This window comes from Leopardus geoffroyi, chromosome D3 (assembly GCF_018350155.1).
Source record: "Leopardus geoffroyi isolate Oge1 chromosome D3, O.geoffroyi_Oge1_pat1.0, whole genome shotgun sequence".
NCBI classification, from domain to species: domain Eukaryota; kingdom Metazoa; phylum Chordata; class Mammalia; order Carnivora; family Felidae; genus Leopardus; species Leopardus geoffroyi.
Window position 1 is genome coordinate 2,073,591 of NC_059339.1, and position 18,226 is coordinate 2,091,816.

Sequence of the window (18,226 nt, forward strand, 5' to 3'; positions counted from 1 at the left end):
ATGCCTATTTAGCTTATTAAGAATTATTTTACATTAATAACATAAGCTTATTTATAAGGGAAGAATAGTACCAGGGTATAATTCCATTTATGCACCTTCATTTTTGCTATTGCTTTTATATATTTTATCATATGTTTTATTGTGTTATGATAATGTTATATCCCTTTTTGGTCCACATTTCAATCTGTTATGATTTCCTTTTAGCCCTGAACAATTTCCTTTAGCGTCTCTTGCAGAATTCTTTTGCTTAGGTAAAAAAAAAAAAAAAAAAAATCCTCATTATTTCACACTTATTTAAAGATAATTTTTTCTCTGGATATAGAATTCTAGGCTTTTTTTAAATTTCAGGACTTTGGAAATGTCATTCCTTTTGTCTTGGCCTTCCCTATTTCTACAAGGAGTCAGCTGAGTTTTCTATTGTCCCATTCATTCCCTGACTGCTTTCAAGATTTTTCTCTTTGTCTTTTTTGAAATTTACTGACAATCCTTGATCTAAGGGTGGTATTGGTGGTAGTTTTTCTGCAAATTTCAAATTTTATATCTCCACATTTTTTCTACCTTATTCTGTCTTTCCCGTCTGAGAACCTAATTGTACATGAGTCAAATTGCTTGCTAATGTCATACAGATGTATGAACTCCTGTTAATTTGTTAAATCATTTTCCTCATTGTGTTTCAGTTAGGATAATTTCTATGATAATGTCTTCAACTTTATTAGATCTGTCTTTTGCAGTGTCCAATCTGCTGTTAAGACCATTAAATGAAATTTTTATTTTGGCCATTGGAGTTTTCAGTTCTAGGATTTTCATTTGGTTCTTTTTTTTTTTTTTTTTTTTTTAATTTTCTTATCACTCTGGGGATTCCCATCTCTTGGCCTATCACATTCATCTTTACCTATACATTTTTAACCTGTTTGTAATAATTGTTTTAAAGTCTTTGCTAATTCTAACACCTGAGTCACATATGGGCCTGTGTCTACTGACTGTTTTTTCTCTCAATCACATATTCGCTCATTTCTTTCCACATCTGGTGACTTTCATTGTGTGTTGGACAGTGTAGATTATGCACCGTGGAGACTGAATTCTGTTCCCTTTCTCAGTAACAGCTATAACAGCACCTCTGGAGGGTGTTGAGGTTTATCCTTGCAGACAGTTATATTACTTGTGACATATCTATGTCTTGTATATGCTTGTTTTAGCTTTATTTGGGTGGGTGTGTTTCATTTTTGCCTTTAGAATGCAGCCCTCCATCCTGATGTATGATCCCAGCTTCTATGATTTGGACCTTCCATGTCTCCAGTGGAAAACCCAGGCTCCTCTAACTTGGCGGGACTTGAACCCCAAATCCTTCGTCTCAGTGCCAGGCAGCTCTCAGAATCACCACTGAACTCTGCAGCCGTCTGGCTGTTTCCTTTCCCGTATGTTGCTCGCATCCTTGTCTGCCCTGCACAGGCACGACTTAGGAGTCACTGCGTAAATGGCGTGAGGGGACTGGGCACACAGAGGTTGGGGATCCTGTTGCCTTGCATCTTCACTTTCCGGGATTTCTCTTCTCGATTTCTGTCATCTCTGCCATCACTGGAGGCCAGCTTCCAATTCCACGCCCTAGCAAGACTGCCTGCCACTTGCTGCTTGGACTCTGTCTCTCACACGAGCTAGCTGGGCAGTGCCCTAGGGGGGAATGAGAAGGAATCTGGTTACGTGTGGGATTTGCTATGTGTGTTCCCCGTCTTAAAAGGTGCAGACCACACGGTGCCCGCCCTCTCTACCCCGTAGCGCGGGATGACCCACGTTGGGCGTGTTCACGGGAAGCATTTTGAAATGGGTTGAGAGTCTTCTCTCCGCCATGAGGCACGGGCTGCTTTTCTCCCTGCCGGGTGTTCTTTGCAACAAAGGAGAGCAATCTGGCTCTGACGAGAACCGCTGATTCCTTTCATCTTGTGAACGCAACCAGGTCACGAGGACAGTGTTGGGGAGACTCGGGGAAGTGGTGCCCCACGGTGTTTCCGAGAGCCCTGGCAGCCAGTCAGCTGTGAGTGGATGAGAGCCCCCGCGATCTGTCCCATGCTCTGGGGGTGAGTCCGCGATGGTGACCAATCACAGGGAAGGGAGACGGACGGCACTCACGGTTGATGCGATTAGCAGTGCTTGAGGAGGAACAGTCACCCTTGGAGGCTGAGAACAGACTCCTCCCCGCGAAATCCCCGGAGTCTGGTCAGACACCATCCAACTACCGGCAGCCACTGAAACAGGTGATTCCCACCCAAAGGACTGTTCCCTCCAGAATGGCCTTCCACTTCTGATATAGAAGGTGGGGATTTCAGTGTCTTTTATGGGAGGGGGAGGAGTATCGTGCCCTTGGGGTCAAGTTGAAACGACCGGTATCAACAGTAAACATACAGATGGCACTTACTCCGAGCCCGTGTGCTCTTACGAGCACTTCACGTACATCTTAGTTCTGTTCGTCGCACAGCTTGGTGAGCTTGGTGATACTGATCGTCTGTTGTATGTTAGAAACTGATTTCCCAGAGGCTTGTGCACGAGTCGATCCGACGCACACGTCCCTGGTGGGCAGCTCGGTTCCAGCGGCCATCTGGGGACCCGGGCACGTCCATCCCGTGGCCTCACCCTTTCCAGCACGTGGCCTCTAAGGTTGCCCCCGAGGGTCATCTCCTTCTCAGACCACCACAAGGGGCGAGGCCTTGAAGGTTCACCTGGGGAGTCTTTGGCGGGCTGCTGTGCGGAAGTCTGTCACATGGCCACGTCTTACCGAGAGGGGAGTTTGGAAACTGAGTGTAGCTGTCTGAGCAGAGACAGAATAGTAACATGACGACGATGTTCTAGTGAGTACGTAGCCGTTGTTGCCGGTAGGTGCTGTCTTGCATCTGTCTTTAGATACGGTGACTAAATAAAGACAGGAAGGGCGAGCAGTCGTCCAAGGTCCCACGCCAGTAATTGGCGGATGTGGGACTGGAACCCTGGCGGGCAGGCTCCGGTGCCCTCTGATCCGCGCCCCGTCCTGTCCATCCTGCCTCTGGCTCGTTTGCATTTCTAGGAGGATGTGGTTATAAGGCGACAGGTCTGGCATCCAGGAGGAGCCAAGTCAGTGCCGAGCGGTGGGTGGATGGGGGAGCACAGAGGAGAGGACGTCTGCTCTCTGGTCAGGCCCTCGGCACGCCTTCCTTTGGTAGCACGTCACGTGTGAGGGAGCTGTCCGGGTAGAACTTCCCTCCTGGCCAGGCTGCGAAGACAGCGGGAGGACCTTCCTCACGGCGGGTGTTTGACAGTGGACTCGAAGCTGCCCTTGCAAGTGGGCCGTGGGCAGGTGTGGGTGTGAGCCCCGCCTCCCACACTTGATGGCTGAGCAACTTCTCTTGAACCTTGATCGCCTCGTGTGCAGAGTGGGTGCGCGCGGCCGCCCGAGGCCTGTGTGAGCGCCCCGTGGCGAGTAGAAGAACGTGGGGCTCACGGAGGAGCCTCGCCGGACAGCTGGTGCCCTCCCACCCGGAAATTCATGCCTTGGGGGACGGTAGCAAGGCGTGTGGGGCTCGAGGCCTTCCTCCCGGAAGTTATAAATACATCCCCTTCCAAGTGAAATGCCATGCGTGTTCCAACAGGAAGATGTGTGGTGGGGGGTTGGCACCAGACCCACGGGAAAGGAGGTCACCCGTGGGTGACAGGCAGCACTGGCGATCCTGTTGTCACCAGGAGCTGCCAGAAGGACCGGGGACACGGCCACTGCCTCCATGTGGCTTGAACCGGCTGCTCAAGACCAGTGGGCACGTGCAGACCGGCTGAGGCACGACACGAGCTGTCCACTGGTGCACCTGTGTGCACAGCTGGGCTCTCGGGTTCAGATGGTGTCCTCGCACCCGTGTCTTGTCGCTCGGCTCTGTCCCCTCCCTGGGGTGGCAAGTACGTGGCCCACGCCTGCATCCTGTCTAGTCTGATGGACAGAGAGAGGAAGGAGAGGGGGAAGCAGGGAGAGGGGCAGGGAGAGAGGGAGGGATCGCCTTTGTCTCCCAAACGCGGGTATCTCCTAGCGCGACCGGAGCCGATCCCGTGGCAGGTAATTGCATCCACCTGGTGGGCTGGGAGCAGGGTGCAGGTGGCCCCGGAGGGCGGATCGGCGTCCAGGTGAGCGGCAGAGCCGCGGTGCACGCTGGGAGCTTCCGCCCTCCTGCCGCCTCTGCCTTTCCTCACCCTCACCTCCTGCCCTGGCGACCCGGCCCGGCGCCGTCCTCCCAGGTGAGAGCAGTGCGCAGAGCAGCCGCCCGCCTGCCAGAGGGCCGTGCCCTGAAAGTGCTGCCTTCTGTGCCCCCAGGCCCTCCGGCGCCCCCCCAAGATGTCTCCGTCCACGCTGGGCCCACCCCAGCAACCGTCCAGGTCTCCTGGAAGCCACCCGCCCTAACGACTGCCGGGCTGTCCAACGGGGCGAACGTGACCGGCTACGGCGTGTACGCCAAAGGGCAGAGGGTGAGTTCTGGTGCGTGTGGGGGCGGGGCCTGCCCGCACCTGCTCCTGGAGGGGTGAGCCCTTGGGGGCGCCCTCCCTCTCCCCTCCCTCTCCCCTCCCTCCTCCACCCCCAGGACCACCAGCAGTTCCTAAACGGCACCCAGAGGGGTGCCCACGGCCCCCCGCAGAACACCCCCGGCCCCCTTCTGTCCTTCCCCCTTTCCAGAACCTTCTTTGCCCACCTCCCACAATGTTTGCCCTGCCATGGGCGGTTCTTGCAACTCCCCTCAGTACTGAAAACTCACTTCTCCGTCCCCATAAAATCAGCACCCCCCCCTCCCTGCCACCGACGGGCTCACAAACTCCACAAGGTGGTACCAGCGGCCAAGGGGAGCCCTCCTCGGGAGCACTGAGCAAGACAGCTGCACCTCAACACACGAGGCCCAACTCCGTCCTGGCCCATGGCACAGACGTGGCTGCCTTGGGGGAGGCTTGGGAAGCTTCTGTCCATCCTACTGTTCCCCCGAGGACCCAGGGTGACCTAGCAAGTGCGGGCTCCTTTCTGAGATCGGCCTGCCTTCTCCTTAAACACTGCCACCTGCAGGCGGTATGCTCCCCTGCACCCTCCTCCCCAGGACTCCCCTCTGCTCCCCTCCTCCCCCAGGGCTCCCCTCTGCTCCCTTCCTCCCTCAGGACCCCCGCTGCTTCCCTCCTCCCCCAGGACTCCCCTCTGCTCTCCTCCTCCCCAGGACTCCCCTCTTTTCCCCTCCTCCCCAGGACTCCCCTCTGTTCCCCTCCTCCCTCAGGACCCCCTCTGCTCCCCTCCTCCCCCAGGACCCCCTCTGCTCCCCTCCTCCCCAGGACTCCCCTCTGCTCTCCTCCTCCTCCAGGACTCCCCTCTGCTCCCCTCCTCCCCCAGAACTCCCCTCTGCTCCCCTCCTCCCCCAGGACTCCCCTCTGCTCCCCTCCTCCCTCAGGACCCCCTCTGCTCCCCTCCTCCCCCAGGACCCCCTCTGCTCCCCTCCTCCCCAGGACTCCCCTCTGCTCTCCTCCTCCTCCAGGACTCCCCTCTGCTCCCCTCCTCCCCCAGAACTCCCCTCTGCTCCCCTCCTCCCCCAGGACTCCCCTCTGCTCCCCTCCTCCCTCAGGACCCCCTCTGCTCCCCTCTTCCCTCAGGACCCTCTCTGCTCCCCTCCTCCCCCAGGACCCCCTCTGCTCCCCTCCTCCCCAGGACTCCCCTCTGCTCTCCTCCTCCTCCAGGACTCCCCTCTGCTCCCCTCCTCCCCCAGAACTCCCCTCTGCTCCCCTCCTCCCCCAGGACTCCCCTCTGCTCCCCTCCTCCCTCAGGACCCCCTCTGCTCCCCTCTTCCCTCAGGACCCTCTCTGCTCCCCTCCTCCCTCAGGACCCCCTCTGCTCCCCTCCTCCCTCAGGACCCCCTCTGCTCCCCTCCTCCCTCAGGACCCTCTCTGCTTCCCTCCTCCCCCAGGACTCTCCTCCTCCCTCAGGACCCCCTCTGCTCCCCTCCTCCCCCAGGACTCCCCTCTGCTCCCTTCCTCCCCCAGGACTCCCCTCTGCTCCCCTCCTCCCCCAGGACTCCCCTCTGCTCCCCTCCTCCCCCAGGACTCCCCTCTGCTCCCCTCCTCCCCCAGGACTCTCCTCCTCCCTCAGGACCCCCTCTGCTCCCCTCCTCCCCCAGAACTCCCCTCTGCTCCCCTCCTCCCCAGGACTCCCCTCTGCTCCCCTCCTCCCCAGGACTTCCCTCTGCTCCCCTCCTCCCCCAGGACTCCCCTCTGCTCCCCTCCTCCCTCAGGACCCTCTCTGCTCCCCTCCTCCCCCAGGACTCTCCTCCTCCCTCAGGACCCCCTCTGCTCCCCTCCTCCCCCAGGACTCCCCTCTGCTCCCCTCCTCCCCCAGGACTCTCCTCCTCCCTCAGGACCCCCTCTGCTCTCCTCCTCCTCCAGGACTCCCCTCTGCTCCCCTCCTCCCCCAGGACTTCCCTCCTCCCCCTGACTCCCCTCTGCTGCCCTCCTCCTCCAGGACTCCCCTCTGCTCCCCTCCTCCCCCAGGACTCCCCTCTGCTCCCCTCCTCCCCCGGACTCCCCTCTGCTCCCCTCCTCCCCCAGGACTCCCCTCTGCTCCCCTCCTCCCCCAGGACTCCCCTCTTCTCCCCTCCTCCCCCGGACTCCCCTCTGCTCCCCTCCTCCCCCAGGACTCTCCTCCTCCCCCAGGACCCCCTCTGCTCCCCTCCTCCCCCAGGATTCCCCTCTGCTCCCCTCTGCCCCCAGACTCTCCTCCTCCCCAGGACTCCCCTCTGCTCCCCTCCTTCCCCCGGACTCCCCTCTGCTCCCCTCTGCCCCCAGGACTCCCTCTGCTCCCCTCCTCCCCCAGGACTCCCCTCTGCTCCCCTCCTCCCCCAGGACTCCCCTCTGCTCCCCTCCGCCCCCAGGACTCCCCTCTGCTGCCCTCCTCCTCCAGGACTCCCCTCTGCTCCCCTCCTCCCCCAGGACTCCCCTCTGCTCCCCTCCTCCCCCGGACTCCCCTCTGCTCCCCTCCTCCCCCAGGACTCCCCTCTGCTCCCCTCCTCCCCCAGGACTCCCCTCTTCTCCCCTCCTCCCCCGGACTCCCCTCTGCTCCCCTCCTCCCCCAGGACTCTCCTCCTCCCCCAGGACCCCCTCTGCTCCCCTCCTCCCCCAGGATTCCCCTCTGCTCCCCTCTGCCCCCAGACTCTCCTCCTCCCCAGGACTCCCCTCTGCTCCCCTCCTTCCCCCGGACTCCCCTCTGCTCCCCTCTGCCCCCAGGACTCCCTCTGCTCCCCTCCTCCCCCAGGACTCCCCTCTGCTCCCCTCCTCCCCCAGGACTCCCCTCTGCTCCCCTCCGCCCCCAGGACTCCCATCTGCTCCCCTCCTCCCCCAGGACTCCCTCTGCTCCCCTCCTCCCCTAGGACTCACCTCTGCCCCTCCCCTTACTCCCTCCTCCTCTCTGCTGCTCCTCCCCAGGACTCCCCTCTGTTCCTCACTCTTCCCCTCTGTTCCTCCTCCTCCCTCAGGACCTCCTCTGCTCCCTTCCTTCCCCTCCTTCTCCAGGACCCCCTTCTGCTCCACTTCTTGGGGAAGCCCCCAGGCAGGCTATGTGCATAAGAGGAGCCGTCCTCCCTCTCAGGCAGCAGGAAGTCCATTGTGGCCTTTGCCTGGCCCCCTCCCCCAACCCAGCTTTCCTGGTTTACACTGAGTGTTCTCATGCTTCTGGGGCCCCTGCATCTGTATCTGAATTGGTGCCGGATACGGAAGGAAAAAGTGTGGTCCTAGTTTGTGCCCTGGAAACCTCCAGCAGCTGGCAGGTGCAGGGTTTGTAGAAGTCCCCAGCCCCCAGTCCAGGAGCCTGACTCCTGCCTGGTCCCCTCTCTGAGGCCCATTCGATCTCCAGGCCGGGCAGTGCGTCTCGCTGGGCACAGATGGGCCCCAGTCCCTGGGCACGAGAGGCTGTCTCGCGCTGGCCAGGGTGCAGGGGGACAAGCTGGGGGGACGCGGGCAGCCTGTGACCGGCACTCTCTGTGGACAGGTGGCTGAGGTCATCTCCCCCGTGGCGGACAGCGCGGCCGTGGAGCTGGTGCGGCTGCGGAGCCTGGAAGCCAAGGCCGTGACCGTGCGGACCCTCTCTGCACAGGGCGAGTCCGTGGACTCTGCCTTCGCTGCCATTCCCCCCGACCTCCTGGTGCCTCCAACCCCCCACCCGAGAACTGCTCCCACACCGAAGCCATTAGCAAGTGCCGGAGCCCCTGATACCAAAGAGGAGCACCCGGGTCCCCACGTCATGGTGGACGAGGCCTGGGAGCAGAGCCGGGCACCGGCCCCCGCCCACGGGCATATGCTGGAGCCGCCCAGCATGCAGGGCTCGGGCCCGGGGCGGCGGTCGCCCTCGCCCAGCCGGATCCTGCCGCAGCCGCAGGGCACGCCGGTCTCCACCTCCGTCGCCAAGGCCATGGCCCGGGAAGCCGCGCAGAGAGTGGCCGAGAACAGCCGGGTAAGGCTGGGTGTCTTCTCCCTGGTCCCACTGTCCCTCGGCCCGGCTGGGAGCCGTGCCCCCCTCCCTGCCAGGGACAGAACCCCATCCCTTCCTCGGGGGCATCGGTCTTCTGGGGTGCCCAGCATGTCTGCTGCGGCCTGTGGTCAGGGCTCTGGCAGAGGGACCGTGGTGGTCAGTGTCCCCCTCCACTCTGCCTGTCCAGCCTGTAGGGTCTCCAGGAGCCTGACCCCCGACGGCACCCTCTCTGAGCTGCCGGATGGAGAGATCCGTGCCAGTGCTGGGGAGCCCCCACTTCCAGGATGTCCCCAGGGCTGGCCAGCCTGCCTCCGGGTTGGGGACCAGGTCAGGGCACCTCCGGAAGGGTGCAGACCCTGAAGGTCAGAGCTGAGAGACACAGGGGCATTCAGAACAGCCAGGAGGGATGAGGGGTTCAGTGACAGCCTTCAGTGTCGCCCGAAACACCACAAATGCAGGCTTCTATGTGACATCTCCTAGTTGATCCAGTATGGGCCTGGAATACTTAAAAAAAGAGTTCAGCATTAATTTGTGACTTGTGACAAGAACGGTCCTGAATACGCACACTGACCCGGGGCCCCCCGCCCCCGTGCTGAGTCTTACAAAGCAGAAGCCCAGGCCCGGAATGTCAGGTGCTTTCGGCGAGGCTTTGTGGGCAGGAAGGGCCTGGCAGGTGAACAGGTGCCCCTCTGCTCTCCTGGACGGCAGCCGCACATCCCGCAGCTCTAAGACCCCCAGGGAGGGTCCCCGACAGCAGGCGGGAGCCAGAGACTGGGGCTGCTGGTTCCCTGGCCAGCTCGCTTTTCGGAAGGCATGGAGAGAAAGCAAATGTCTGAATCTCGTTTTTCAAGAAAACGTTAATCAGATCGAGAGAGCCAGGCAAATGGGACACATGGAGAGAGAACTTTCCGTTGGTTTCTGTAGGTTACCAGCAAAGACTGGAAGTGGTTCTGGTAAGGGAGGGGGGCAGCACCCCGGAAAACCTGCCAAGGCCAGGGGCCAGCGCTGGGCCGCTTGACACAGGCCCCTGCTTGTGGTGGCCCCCAGGGGGACAGGGGGCTGGGCCAAGGAAGGGCCGAGCCCAGGAGACGTGGGGGCCTGGAGGCCCCCTTCCCCTCTGCAGCCCTCCCGACCGCTTCTTTCCTTGTCCTTCCAAGTTAGAGAAAAGGAGCATCTTCCTGGAGAGGGGTGGCAGTCTGTATGTAAACTCAGACGAGGAGGACGGCTACGGCTCCCCGGACGTCAAGAGGAGGGGCGCCTCGGTGGACGACTTCCTGAGAGGCTCAGAGCTTGGCAAGCAGGTGAGCGTGGACTGGGGTCCCCGCCGGCCTCCCCTAGCCTCAGTGCCCTGGCCTCTGCAGGGCCAGGGCCATCCCCGTCCCCGGGGGAGGAGGAGGCGCCCGGCCCAGTTACGGCACTCGTTCGGTTTGGGAGCTTTAGATGTAACGGTGCCCGTGCGTTTGTGACCTCCCCTGGGGATGGTTCCAGAAGGCTTCCACACTCCTCGACTGCCCTGTCCTGGCGTCTGGTCATGGGGGCGGTTTTGTGGGCCGGGTAAAGCCACAGATAACCACCTGGTCAAGTTGGGCAAAACCTACCATTTGTTCATTCACTTTTACTGATGGGAAAAATGTTCGTTGGGTATCTGCCATGTGCCAGGCATCGGGGGGAACCAGAAAGTCAAGGGTCCGCCTCCCGCCCCCAGGGCACAAAGCATCCAGACCAGCCTCTTGGGCAGCAGGTGCATCCAGTGTGGGTTTTGGCTGCAGCTTCTGGACGTGTGCGCTCTAACGGAAGCGTCCTTGATTGGTGTCAGGCCCTGCAGTGGCGGGGGTGGGGGTGGTGTGTGTGTGTCAGGGCGTGAAGACACCACAGGTCGTCCGCCACCCACGGCACACACAGCGCAGGGCAGTGTCACGGCCTCGGGGGCGATGTTGGACTCACACACTTGGGGTCACATCCTGGCCCTGCCTGGCTGGCGATAGCTCCACGGGCAAGTTCCCCAGCGTCTCCAGCCATCGGGGTTCTTTGTCTGCAAGGTTCAAAGAATTCCGCTTGCCTCGATGTTAACACGAGAAACAGAACACCCAGCTAACGGTGACAGAGGGGATGAAGATACTTCATCACCCCACCATACAGCCATACAGGAATAGGAGGCCCACGCAGGAGGAAGGTTGATTCAGCCTTCCAGGTGCATCTGGGCTCTGGCTTCTCAGGCTTCGATGCTTTTGGCCTTCCTCTCGTGGTTCCAAAGTGGCTGCCATGGCTCCAATAATCACACCCTCATGTGGCAGCCCCCCAGGGAGGGAGGGAGGAAGGAAGGAAGGGAGAAAAAAGAAGGGGGCTTGCTTTTCACTTTCTCTCTCTCTTTTTTTTAAATGTAATTTATTGCCAAGTTAGCTAACATACAGCGTATACAGTGTGCTCTTGGCTTCGGAAGTAGATTCCCGTGATGCGTCACTTACACACAACACCCAGTGCTCATCCCGGCAAGTGCCTTCCTTAATGGCCATCACCCATTTTCCCGTCTCCCCCCACCCCAACCTCCCATCGACTCTCAGTTTGTTCTCTGTTTTTAGGAGTCTCTTATGGCTTGACTCCCCTTCAGTTTGTAACTATTTTTTTTCCTTCCCTTCCTACATGGTCCTCTGTTAAGTTTCTTAAACTTCACGTATCAGTGAGAACATACATCTGTCCTTCTCTGACTGACTGATTTCACTCAGCATAATACCTTCCGGTTCCATCCACGTTGTTGCAGATGGCAGGATTTCATTCTTTCTCATCGTCGAGTGGTATTCCGTTGCGTGTGGTGCAGTTGTAAGTGGGACCAGTTCCTTGATTTCTCTGCCGACTCACTGTTGGTGTATAGAAGCGCGGCCGATCTCTGTGCGTTAATTTTATATCCTGTGACTTTGCGGAGTCCACGGATCAGTTCTAGCGGCTTTTTGGTGGAGTCTTTCGAGTTTTCCACTTAGGGTATCATGTCGTCTGGGAAAAGTGAAAGTTTGACTTCTTCTTTGCCAATTTGGGTGCCTTTGATTTCGTTTTGTTGCCTGATTGCTGAGGCTGGGACTTCCAAGACTATGTTAAACGACAGTGGTGAGAGGAGACATCCCTGTCGTGCCCCTGATCTCGGGGAGAGCTCTCTGTTGTTCCCCGTTGACGATGATAGTAGCTGTGGGCTTTTCATAAATGGCTTCTATGATGTTTAAGTATATTCCTTCTATCCCGACTTTCTTGAGGGTTTTCATCAAGAAAGGATGCTGTATTTTGTCAAATGCTTTTTCTGCGTCTGCTGACGGGACCATATGGTTCTTATCCTTTTTTCCATTAATGTGATGGATCACATTGATGCGCGAATATTGAACCTGCCCTGTATCCCGGGGATGAATCCCACTTGATCATGGTGAATAATTCTTTTAATGTACTGTTGAATTTGATTTGCTATTATGTTGTTGAGAGTTTTCACATCCATATTCATCAGAGATATTGGCCTGTAGTTTTCCTGCTGTGTGGTGGGGTCTCTGTCTGGTTTGGGAATCAAGGTAATGCTGGCCTCATAGAATGAGTCTGGAAGTTTTCCTTCCGTTTCTACTTTTTGGAACAGCTTGAGAGAAGGATAGGTATTAACTCTGCTTTAAATGTCTGGTAGAATTCCTCAGGGAAGCCGTCTGGTCCTGGGCTCTTACGTGTTGGGAGATTTTTGATAACTGATTCAATTTCTTTGCTGGTTATGGGTCTCTTCAAATTTTCTGTTTCTTCCTGTTTGAGTTTTGGAAGTCTGTGGGTGCTTAGGAATTTGTCCGTTTCTTCCACGTTGCCCAGTTTGTTGGCATATAATTTTTTTATAGTATTTTCTGAGAGTCATCTGTATTTCTGTGGTGTTGGTTGTGATCTCTCCTCCTTTCATTCATGATTTTATCTATTTGGGGTGTCTCCCTTTTCTTTTTGAGAAGTCTAGCTAGGGGTTTATCAGTTTTGTTTATTCTTTCAAAAAAACCAGCTCTTAGATTCATTGATCAGTTCTACTGGGTTTGTTGTTGTTGTTGTTGTTGTTGTTGTTTTGGATTCTGTATTGGTTATTTCTGCTCTAATCTTTATTATTTCTCTTCTGCTGATGGCCTTGGGATTTCTTTGCTGTTCTGCCTCTAGTTCCTGTGGTTGTGTGGTTAGGTTTTGTATTTGGGATTTTTGTTGCTTCTGGAGATAGGCCTGGATTGCAGTGTATTTTCCTCTTAGGACTGCCTTCGCTGCATCCCAAAGGGTTTGGACTGTCGTGTTTCCATTTTCATTTGCTTCTATATATTTTTTAATTTCTTCAATTTCCTGGTCGACCCATTCGTTCTTTAGTAGGATGTTCTTTAACCTCCACGTATTTGGAGGTTTTCCAAAATTTGTTTTGTGTGTGGTTGATTTCAAGTTTCATTAGCATTGTGATCCGAAACTATGCATGGTACGATTTCAGTTCTTTTAGATTTATTGAGGGCTGTTTCGTGGCCCAGTGTGTGATCTGTCTTGGAGAATGTTCCATGTGCACTCGAAAAGAATGTGTATTCTGCTGCTTTGGATGAAAAGTTCTGAATATATCTGTCAAGTACATCTGGTCCAGTGTATCATTCAGGGCAATTGTTTTTTGTTTTTTTAATGTTTATTTTTGAGATATATAGAGAGAGACAGAGTGGGAATTAGGGGAGGGGCAGAGAGAGAGGGACATACAGAATCCGAAGCAGGTGCCAGGCTCTGAGCTGTCAGCACAGAGCCTGACGTGGGGCTCGAACCCATGAACCATGCTATCATCACGTGAGCCTAAGTCAGACGCTTAACCGACCAAGCCACCCGGGCGCCCCCAGGACCATTGTTTCTTCGTTGATTTTCTGCCTAGATGATCTGTCCATTGTTGTAAGTGGAGTATTACAGTCCCTTGCAATTACAGTATTCCTGTCGATAAGTTTGCTTATGTTTGCAATTAATTGATTTATATATTGGGCAGGCACTTTTCTCTTAACTGGGAGAAAAGTCACTCCCTGCTACATCTCACTGGGCATCATGTGCCCAGCACCGAGAGAGGAATAGGATTCCCACCAACGATGTCCCTGGTGAGCAGTAGACACCTGCTTCCATCCCGAGTTAACTCCTTCATCATGGGGTCGGGATCCGGTGAGACCGTTCTCGTGTAGGAGGGCACTTCCTGTACACCTGGGGGAAGACCTCCTTAAAACCAGCCTGGTCTCTGTGTGTTTAAAGCCATTCATTGTACGTCTTCTCCTTGGTGCCTGACTGAAAGAATGACAGCTGGAACAGCTCAAGCCCCGAGGTGACAGAGGCTCAGGCCGAGAACCTTCCCGGCCACTGCTCCCCGCCGATGCAGGCAAAACCTTAGGCCACGAGCTTAATGTGGCTGGAAGTGCTTGCATGTTTTTATCTAGGGTAGTAATCGGAAGCTGGAGTGTTTTTAATAAGTGTGTCGCAGGATGCGATGAAATGCATTTGTCTTGTCGCCCACCAGGAAAATAAAGAAACCTTTCTTACCGCCATCTAGCGAAAGCAGAGCGCGTTCATAAATCTGAGCTCGTCAGGGCGTTCAGTTTCGGGGGGTTGCAGTCTGTTTTGCTGTCAGTGCTGGGGGTGTCGGTGACGGACACTCCGTGAGTGAGGACGTGGCGCTGAACTGCAGCTGAGCTCCTGGCCGGGCTCTTTGTGTTTCTGTTTGCATGTTACCAAACCCGCGAGGAGGCTTTCCTGTGAAACCGTTCACGCGGCCCCCAAGCTGGGCGCAGGGTGAACACAGCCCATGGCGGGGGAGTCCACTGCCTGCCCAGGCTGGGCTGTTCTCCAGACGCCCCACGGTGCGCGTATTAGACCACATGATATTTGTAAGAGCCTTCGGTGCCTTTATATGGTGCGTACACGCCCGCTTCCCACGGCCCTCCGCCCTGCACGCACCGCGTGCCCTCACCCTGCGGCCGCCTGAGCCGGCAAGGGTCTGAGCCTGTTCCCACCGGGCTCCGAGCAGGCAGCCCCGGGCCGTCTCCCTGCCCTCCTGGCTCCCTGCGCCTGATGGGATGGACACGTGCAGGCCCTTGTCACTGCTGACGGGAGCCACATGCACATGTGCACACGCACACACGCATATGCACACACACGCACACGCACACGCACATGCACGAGTCGGGGGCTCCCAAGGCTGCAGGGCAGGGAAAGGGTGGCAGCGCAGCCCGGGAGCCCCGACTCCGGGGGCCCCACGGTGTCCCCTGCTCTCGGCCCCCAGCCGCACTGCTGCCACGGAGACGAGTACCACACGGAGAGTAGCCGGGGCTCCGACCTGTCCGACATCATGGAGGAGGACGAGGAGGAGCTCTGCTCCGAGACGCAGCTGGAGGACGGGGGCAGGAGGCGGCCTGGCGGCACATCCCACAACGCCCTCAAGGTCAGTGGCCCGGGTCACCGGCTCCCTCCGCGCGGCCTGGGGCCCCCTTTCCCTGTCCCTCCACTGGGGCCGCGCCCTGCCGTTTCGATCGGCTTCTTCCTTGGTGCTGAGCTCATGTTCAGGCACTCCTCCGGTCTCCTGTCCCAGGCTCGCCCCAAAAGCCCGGGAGGAGGAGCTCCAGAGCATGTTTCACCCCTGGGAGTGCACGACTCGGTACGGGGAATGGAGTGGGATAGGAAAACAGCACAGGGAAGACGCCCGGCCCGGCCCTGAGTGCTGACCGCAGAGCCAGCAGCCGGGACACAGGTGTCTGAGTCAGACAAGGGCTGGGGATGAGCAGAGCCAGCGGAGGTTTTGCAGATTTTCCGGGAAAGGAGGAAGCTGGGGAGCGCGATGCTCCACGGGGCATGGCGGCCAGAGGAGGGCGGGGCAGCAGGGGCCACACGGGCTCCGCACACAGGCCCCTTCTCAGACACCCCCAGAGCCCCGTGTCCTTGGCTCCCACCTCCAGTGCGGCCGCCAGTGACAGGCTGGATGGGGGTCACCTTCACGGAACATGAGCTTGGGGCCTCCGGAGAGTCCAGTAGGAGGCCTGTCCCCGTGTGCGTCCCCGTACCCTGACCGCGTCCCGGGGCATGAGCCGCCCGCCTCTGCACCAGGCCCTGCGCCAGGCCGAGCCAGCAGTGCGGCCGTTCCCAACCCCCGGGGAGATAAAGGGCCGCCCGGCTGCTGGGACCCCTGTGGGGTTTGCAATTGGAAAAGGCCACGGAGAGGAACGTTCTGCTGGGGGATAGCACACCCCACCACCGAACTCCTCTAGGACATGCAGCCAGGCATTTTGAGTGGTGGATAGAAGGCAACATCCGGTGCTGGCTGCCAGCTCAGTGCCCGCTTGCATAGACAAGACTCAGATGTTCTCCCAGCAAAGGCCCCCGGCAGAGCCTTGGAGATCCTCTGTCACCAAAGAACATGCCAGATGTGCATGCAAATCCTGCATGGTTGCAGCTCCCGGCGGTCCTGGTGGCTCCCCCCGAGCCTCTTGCCAGGTCCCAAGGCAACACTGGCCAGCGGACTCACAGCAGCCTTCCTTGAGGGAGGCAGGCCCCAGGCTGCCCCCTGCTCCAGCCTGACTCCCCCCAGACTCCCCCTCCCCGAGACTCCCCCTGCTTGGCCCCAGAGCTGCCTGCAGGTGTCTGTGGCTGGGCTGGGTGAAGCCTGTATCCGTTTTTCCAGGATGCTTCTCCTTTGGATGGAGAAAGCCCCTGGGATGGCACTTTCTGCGAAGAGTTTCGTAAAGGAACAGAGGGAGGCTTGGAGAGCGACGAGTTCCTAGGAAACTGATGGCCCAGTGCCCCCTCCCCCCCGTCCCCTGTCTGCCTGGGAGCTAGCTGGCAGAGGGCAGAGCTGGCCTGTGGCGGCCACAGGCTCACTTACTTTGTTGTGCCCACGGCACTCTTACAGGTTTTTAAATCAGGAGATTTCACAGGCTGGTGTGGACTTGCAGTTCTCTAGAAAGTCCCACCAAGTCTGGCATGGTTGGGCTCTGCTTCCCACCTCGGCACAGTTCCCTGTGGCTGGGCCAGCTTCCCCCACGGCAGCCTCGCTTTGGAAGCCCCGGTTAGACCCCTTTCTAACCTGCTCCCAAACAGACTCTGGCGTCAGGTCAGCAAAGGGGAGAGGTTGGGTCCAGGGCAAGGGCGCGCTGCCCAGGCCCTCCCTGCAAGCAGTGAGCTCCAGCCACAGCGCCGGGGAAATGCGCCAGGGCCCCCAGCTTGTGGAGCCCCAGGTGGGGGTCCCGGAGGAAAGGCCTTGCCTGCAGGGGCAGGGAGGGCCTCTGGAAGGAGAAGCTGTCTGGGTGGGCTCAGTGGGTGTGGAGGATGGGCTCGGGGATGCCCCTGAGGACAGAAATGTGTGTGACCTGTGGGCTCGCAGTGGCCAGGTCACCTCCAGCGTGGGGCAGCTTCCTGGGTGGCACTGTGCAGGCAGGCTGGGCCTGAGACCGGGGCAGGGGGTGGGGGGGGAGCGGAACGTGGCTCCCCGCGCCAGGGGCCAGGATCCAGACGGCCAGGCCCACCAGGTCCTCTGCAGACACTGGCGGAACAGGGCTGTGCAGCCACACTGCCCCAGCCGGGATGCGCCCGAGGGCCGAGGCCCCGCCGTCCCACAGGCGTTTAGCTGCAGCGGAGGGGGGTAGAGGAGGGGGGGCGCCGTGGGGACCGCCTCCCCGCACCGACGGCCACTTCCGAGTTCAGACCCGCCCAGGCCTCCGGCTGTTCGCCCACCGCCCCCCACACTTGCGGCCTCCACTCCACTCAGAGCGCGCCTCCCGCCGGCCCCGCTCCGGGCACCGTCCGTTAACCTTCCGTTCTCATTCCAGAACCGGGCCAGAGCATGCCTTTCGCCCCCGAGTGCACGCATGCTTGCCCCTCACCGCGTCTGAGACTAATCCTGTCTATTTTCTCTCCTTCCCCCATGTCACTTCGGTCACACCCCGCGTTAACACGCCGCCCTTTAAGGAGCGCTTTCAGAGTAGCCGCGCTGAAGGGGTCTTCCCGGAGCGCCCCGACCACCCCCAGCAGACCTGCCACAGTAAGGGGCTGTTCAGTATCCCCGAAGTAGCCGAGGACGGGGAGCAGCTCCGGTTCTTGCGCAAGCAGGGCTTAGGGTACTCCGCCAGGGCCAGGGCCCGCGCCCGCAGCGGGGACGAGGCCCCCCCGGCGTCCTGGCTCCCGGCCAAACCCAGGGGCCCCGGGGTCGGCCCCCACGCCGAGGACTTCGTGCCGGAAGACAGAGGCTGCCGGTTCGGCCGCTCGGCCAGCAGGAGCCCGGACAGTGGCCTGGACTGTGGGAGCGACGAGGAGGAGCTGCCCTTCAGCTTCCGGAACACGGCCAAGTGCAGCCCAGGCCCCGGGCACTGTCGCTGTAGGAGGAGCCTGAGGCCTCTGCTGGCCCGGCGACGGACGCTGACCCGGCAGAGCAGCATCGAGGAGGACTTTGGGGAGCAAGCAGTCCCCGGTGACGCCCTCAGGAGCGATGGCGCCCCCCCGAGCCCAGAGAGAGCCACCCCCAGGAGGTCTGGCTGGGAGGAGCCCCTGGCTCACCAAGGCTCGCGGGATGTCTGCAAGAAAAGCGTAAAAGTGCCCGACAGTAGGGCCACTGGCCGCCAGGCACAGCCGCGTCCCGGGCCCGCAGAAGGCCCCTTGGTGTGTGAAGTACGCTCCCTGCTCACGTCCGCTTGCCAGGCCAATCCATTTCCATTCTCTCCCCCGGTCGATTTATTTTGGTAGCCATCCCTGGGGAGCCCCTCT

The 18,226-nt window shown here is 58.8% G+C and overlaps 1 protein-coding gene and 1 long non-coding RNA gene across 26 annotated transcripts in view; one reads left to right on the forward strand and one right to left on the reverse strand.

The window, feature by feature from the left end:
* The window catches only part of RIMBP2 (RIMS binding protein 2), a 227,505-nt gene that overhangs the window by 187,498 nt on the left and 21,781 nt on the right, over positions 1 to 18,226 (forward strand). For 18 of the 25 annotated variants that reach the window (XM_045459510.1, XM_045459508.1, XM_045459509.1 and 15 more), the window contains 5 exons: positions 4,322 to 4,473; positions 8,012 to 8,473; positions 9,649 to 9,792; positions 14,760 to 14,918; positions 17,435 to 18,121. In XM_045459510.1, coding sequence (XP_045315466.1) covers positions 4,322 to 4,473; positions 8,012 to 8,473; positions 9,649 to 9,792; positions 14,760 to 14,918; positions 17,435 to 18,121 — 1,604 coding nt within the window. The remainder of the gene's footprint in view (positions 1 to 4,321; positions 4,474 to 8,011; positions 8,474 to 9,648; positions 9,793 to 14,759; positions 14,919 to 17,434; positions 18,122 to 18,226) is intronic. The other 7 variants (XM_045459521.1, XM_045459523.1, XM_045459516.1 and 4 more) reach the window with 2 other exon arrangements.
* Positions 15,952 to 17,037, reverse strand: LOC123588477. The gene is made up of 2 exons (XR_006707863.1): positions 16,220 to 17,037; positions 15,952 to 16,133 (listed from the first exon to the last, which is right to left on the reverse strand). It is a non-coding gene; the product is annotated as an uncharacterized LOC123588477 (long non-coding RNA).